This window comes from Microcebus murinus, chromosome 6, assembly GCF_040939455.1.
Source record: "Microcebus murinus isolate Inina chromosome 6, M.murinus_Inina_mat1.0, whole genome shotgun sequence".
NCBI classification, from domain to species: Eukaryota; Metazoa; Chordata; class Mammalia; order Primates; family Cheirogaleidae; genus Microcebus; species Microcebus murinus.
The window spans coordinates 72,769,954-72,775,941 of NC_134109.1; the positions used below are offsets into that span (position 1 = coordinate 72,769,954).

Consider the following 5,988-nt stretch of genomic DNA (forward strand, 5'->3'; position numbering starts at 1 on the left):
CATGTGGATTTCAATGGGTATTTCCAAGTCTCTCACATTTTCAGAATGTTCACTATAAGGTCCCCAAACTAGCCACATCTGTCCTGTTACTCTAGTCTGAGAAGCATTCCCCAATTCACAGATGGAAGTCATATATCTCTAGATGAAATGTCTGTGTCAATTCTATTTGATCCCACAATCATTTATTGATCAGTGAATGCAAAATTATTTGCTCTGGGAAATTTGGTTAGTCTTTATGATTTTGGTTGTGTTCAAGGATGACTAGAAATTAATAACATATTAATATTCTTATTATTATTGGTGCTGCTACTTCAACAGCCACCTCCACATCTTGAGATTTGTTAGTATGCTAAACATTTCTTTCAACAAAGCATGTCACATTATTCTTCTCTAAATTTTTTTCAATAAGCCAGTAACTGAGTATTGCTATTAATATCTTTATTTTTACAAATGAATAAATTGGTCTCTCAATTAGTAAGCATTCTACCTAACTTGTCTGGAGAGACAACTATGAAGATAATCATTAAGCATTCCCCCTCACGCTCAGAATAAAACTGAATCAGTCACAATCTGGAGAGAACATTGTTTCTTCAACTTTATTTATGTCTTGGACAATTGTGAAACTGTGTGATTGTCCTTAGAAGACAAATATTAAAAACAAAGATGGATGCACTAACAACCTCAGGGGATTTTGCTTCTTCTCTTTCTTTTAATAAATGTGTTAGGGGGGTTTGTTGTCTATATCAGATAAAATCAGAGGAAAAGCACGTGTTCTTTAAAATGACTGAGGAATCTAAAGACCTTCTGTTTATGTATATCTATTAATATTCATAATTTTGAAATTAAAACTGAAAACTTTTAACACCTATAAATTAGCTCATTTTAAAATAACACAAGGCTGGGTGTGGTGGCTCACACCTGTAATCCTAACACTCTGGGAGGCCGAGGTGGGTGGATGGCTCACAGTCAGGAGTTTGAAACCAGCCTGAGCAAGAGCGAGACCCCATCTCTACTGAAAATAGAAATAAATTAATTGGCCAACTAAACATATATAGAAAAAATTAGCTGGGCATGGTGGCACATGCCTGTAGTACCAGCTACTCGGGAGGCTGAGGCCAGAGGACCACCTGAGCCCAGAAGTTTGAGATTGCTGTGGGCTAGGCTGACACCATGGCACTCTAGCCCGGGGAACAGAGTGAGACTCTGTCTCAAAAAATAAAAATAAAAAAATAACACCAATAAGGCATTACATGCTAGTATAAATAATATATTTTGTGAAAAGTAATAATATTTTCCAAAATACAATAAAGAATGCAGTAAGGAGACTGAAATTATTTTACATATTTGCACATTTCTTAGCACACAGCACAGTAGAAGCAATTGAATGATTTTATCCACCTCTGCGTTGAATCTGTTATTCTATGTGCTTTTATTGGGAGTGTATAAAGCCTATATGGCTTGACACAGATATGTAGTTAAATAAGGGAAGAGTATTTTGATTTTGGTGCAAAAGCAATGGTGAACTTCAGCACAAGACAAGGCCGTAGCATCAAACTGCACTAGATAACATGGTTTTCCTCACCACCACATAAAGCAAAACAAACCAAAAAAAGATAAAACGTTTAATAATCTTTTTAGATTATTTCTACAAATATAATGTCAGACAGTGTTATAGTTTGTTCTTGCTATTTTGGTTGTGGTTTAAAGCAATATTCTATATTCCTCCGTTTTCATGATTTTCATTTTCTGCTTACTGCCCTCTGGGAAAAAATTTTCCAGCCTGATGAACTCTCCCTATACTTTTTCTGGTAATAATTCTTTCAGTTATTGTTTATCTGGAAGTTCTTTATTTTTTCTTCATATTTGAAAGTTATTTTCACTTGGTGGAGAATTATAGGATCTCAGATTTTCTCAGCACTTTAAAATGTTATTCTAATGTTTCTGGCTTTCACAATTTCTATTGAATAGTCATCAGTCTTACTGCTGTTCCTTTGAACATATTTCTTTTGGGGGGGGCACATAGATATGTTCTTTTTGTCTTTGGTTTTCAGCTAAATGACTATAGTATGCCTATGATGTTGGATTTTTTGTTTGTTTGTTTTCTGTATTTATTCCTCTGGTTGTTCGCTGAATTTCTTGAATATATCGGTGTGCCTTTCATCAGTTCTTCATATTTTGCTTCCCCTTCTTTCATTCTAGCATTCATTTACACATGTGTTAGAATATTTCACATTGTTCCAACTGACACTCTCATTCTATTCTGAATTTTTTATTTTTTTATATTTCTATAGTTCAGTTTGGATAATTTCTATTGGCCTGTTTTTGAGTGCACTGATCCTTTCTTCTGCTGTGTTTAGTCTGCCCTTTAAGGCTATTCTAAAAGGCTTTAAAAACATATAACTTCATGTATTTTTTAGTTCTAAAATATCGATTGATTCTTTTGCAGATATTCCATTTTTCTGTTGAAATTCCTCATCTTTTTATACATCTTCAACCTCTTAATGTCTTTTTAAAATATTTAAATGTCATTTTATAACTATTTCTCTAATTTCAACAATTGAGGTATCTATGGCCTGCGCCTATTTACTATTTTCCTCTTACTTGGGAGTCACATACCACTACTTCTTTACATTTCTCATAGTTATTTTATGTATTTTACACATTGCATATAAAATAATCATAGCACTCTGACTTGATATATTCCTCCAGACACCATTTATTCCTTCCTCTATGAGGCATAGAGGGCTCAGGTGTAATCACCTCAATCTGATTAGTACTGAGATGATTTTTTTTTTTATTTTTTTTTTATTTTTTTCATTTCATTATTAAACGTGAAGAGATGATTTACATTTGGATTATATTTTTATAAGACTTGTTACATTTCTGGTTTGAGACTGCTCCCTGGATATGTCTCTTGTAGGTTTTGATTATGACTCTCAGGAGTGTCTTTCTCATCAACGTGAAACATTTTATAGGATTCAGTGTTGCTCTTCAGAATGTTTGGAGCTCAGAACTTTAGCCACCTTCTTCCCTTTCCTGGTAGCTTCAAAAATATGCATATTCCTCAAACAGAAAGTAACTTTATATTGTCTTTTTTTACTTTAATGTAGATAACAAAAATCCATTACAAATATAAATATTAAAGAACAAAATAATCATAATCAGAAAACTATAAAATATGACTGATTATGAAATCCAGAAAGAATTTTAGATCACAGATATTCAGAACACAAACCCCTATCCCCTTAGTATAACAGTGAATTTGGCTCAATTTTCAGTTAAAGAAATATATAAATTAAACTAGTTTCACAATTTACAAAAATGATTATATATGCACACATAAACACACAGACATGTGTATGTGTGCACACATATGCACACATGAGGAACTCATGTCTTAAGCAAGAAACGTGTTATATAAGACAAGTTACTGGAAAAAACTTGTCAGCAAATAATTTGAGTGGAGCAATTGTTAACTATTAATAATGCCAGCCATGAAATGATCAGATCAACATCCATTTGTTGTTTAAAGAAACTTCATTGATTGAGTCATAGACATAAAGTCACAATTTCAAAAATTGTGATATAAGAAATTTATGTATAAATTTCCCTGTCCTAAAGAGGTTTGAGAGAATTGGAACTGAGACAACCAAGTGTCATAGTAGTAGCCACAGGCCTAATCCATGAAACAGACCATCTCTGCCGCTATCCTTTTTCTTTCTCTTTCAACCATACGTCAATCCTCCCTCATCTGTCTTTTGCTGCTTACCTTCTCCCACTCTGTTCTTTCTTCCTTCAGATTTTGAGTTCTTCTCTCTCACACACTTTCTGGTTTTCAGGCAAAATATAAATTTAATTCTTGATATCCTAGATTTAAATAGACAGAGAGAAGAACATTTCATAGTTCTCTCAAAAGTTTTAGTACATTACCTCTAAGTTAATTAATTTAAATCTAGGTTGTCTGGTATCTGAAGGCATACTTTATCAATAGATTCTTAGGCTGTAATCTTTTTCATCAACTTTCTATAAAACTTTTCTGGGACTGTTAACTCACTTTCAAAGCACTTGTTTTGAAAGCACTTGAGAATTAATGTGATAATTCACTGTAGTTTCATAATCAATAATCTATTCTTAATGTTACAAAATGGTGAATTTAGAAAAAATATTTAAACCTGGAAAAGCATGTCTTTTATAATAGTTAACCGAGCATTTTCCAATATAAGTAATAAGGTAATGAATATAAAAACTAATTCGACATGGAGTACTTTGTTTTGAAGGAATAAATGTAGTGAGAGCTAATTTATATTTTTATAAAATATAAATTGAGATAATCTTCCAATCCACAAATAGTAGAAAATGTCAACCGTTGGGGGTTCTGTGACTATAGTACTTCGCTCTGGGTTTCATAAACTTGTTCAAGATTATATATGAACTACTAAAAATATAGACTACACAAAAAATCTTTGCTGTCTGTATTTGAAAGTCCTAAAGGACACAAAAATTGTCCACAAATGAGAAATTGAATATGTAATCATATAAATTGTTTTTGACTTTGGACAAAACTATCCAAAATTGTCTGACCTCCTGTGTTTAGAACAATTAACAAACTTGGTCCAATAAGATAGGATACACATCAAACACTTTAAGTATCTATAAGATAATTCCCAAGTTTTGTATAATTATTTAAGCATTTGTGTTACTTGGAAATGTTTGAAAATGCACTAAGTAACTTGTGTTCTTGTGAGTTATTTAGGAGATCTTTTGCAGACTCAGGATTTGACTACTTAGCCTCCTCATTGCCACCTTCATGTCTTTGTTCCTCAAAGTGTAAATGGCAGGATTCAGAATGGGTGTAATCATAAAGTCCAAAATGGCAAGAAACTTATCCACTGGTACTGTGGGAAATGGCCACACATAAACAAAGATGCACGGTCCAAAGAACAAAACTACCACAGTAATGTGAGCTGAAAGAGTTGAGAGGGCCTTGGACAAACCACCTGAAGAGCGTTTCCATACAGAGACTAAGATGAAGATATAAGAAATAATCAATAAGATGAAGGTGCCTGTGGATATGAACCCACTGTTGGCAGTAACCATGAACTCCATTCTGTAGGTATCTACACAGGCAAGTTTGATGAACCAAGGAAGATCACAGTAAAAGCTATCAATCTCATTAGGACCACAAAAGGGCAAATGAACAACAAAAGCCAACTGGGCTACTGCGTGAATGAGACCAATAACCCAGGCACCAGACAGAAGCAAAATGCACATCCGTGGGCTCATGATGGTCAGGTAGTGGAGGGGCTTGCATATGGCCACATAGCGGTCGAAGGCCATGGCTATGAGCAGCACCATCTCAGATCCACCCAGGACATGGAGGACAAATATCTGGATGACACACCCCTGGAATGATATGGTATTGTGCCCAGAGTAGAGGTCAGAAATCATCTTAGGAACCGTTAAGGTAGAAAGGCACAAATCAATAAATGAGAGGTTTCCTAAAAGGAAGTACATAGGGGAATGTAAATGAGGGTCAAACGTTACTACAAACACAACAAGAATGTTTCCCAGAACGATTGTTACATAAAACACTGCAGAGAAGGCAAGGAGGAAATGCTGCATTGGTGTAGAAGTTGAAAGTCCCAGGAGCACAAATTCAGATACTTCCGTGTAATTTGCTTCATACATTGACCTTATTATTACCTGAGAGACCAAAAACAAAATGAGAACAAAAGTAATTTATCAGAAATAAATATTTAAAGAAAATATTTCAAATTGTTTTAAAATTCTGAATTAAAAAAAAAGAAATCTCTTATAACTACAAGATGTTGTAAAGTTCATGCATTCATTTATCCACTCCACTAATATTCCTGATAAGCATCTACTATATGCTAAGAAATATGTTGAGCTCTGAGGTCAAACACCAATCCTGGCTTCAGGTGTAGACAGACATTAATAGCCACAAATATTCTGATATACTCTGATAAC

General features: G+C 33.9%; 1 protein-coding gene across 1 annotated transcript; it reads right to left on the reverse strand.

The window, feature by feature from the left end:
* Nucleotides 1-4,749: 4,749 nt before the first annotated feature.
* Nucleotides 4,750-5,688, reverse strand: LOC105862112 (olfactory receptor 4F6-like). Its single transcript, XM_012748156.3, has one exon. The coding sequence runs from the start codon at nucleotides 5,686-5,688 to the stop codon at nucleotides 4,750-4,752; it is 939 nt and encodes a 312-aa protein (XP_012603610.3).
* Nucleotides 5,689-5,988: the final 300 nt, after the last annotated feature.

Bases quoted from the DNA above. Each gene is read 5' to 3' on its own strand.
- LOC105862112 (XM_012748156.3), bottom strand. From the start codon at position 5,688: ATGTATGAAGCAAATTACACGGAAGTATCTGAATTTGTGCTCCTGGGA.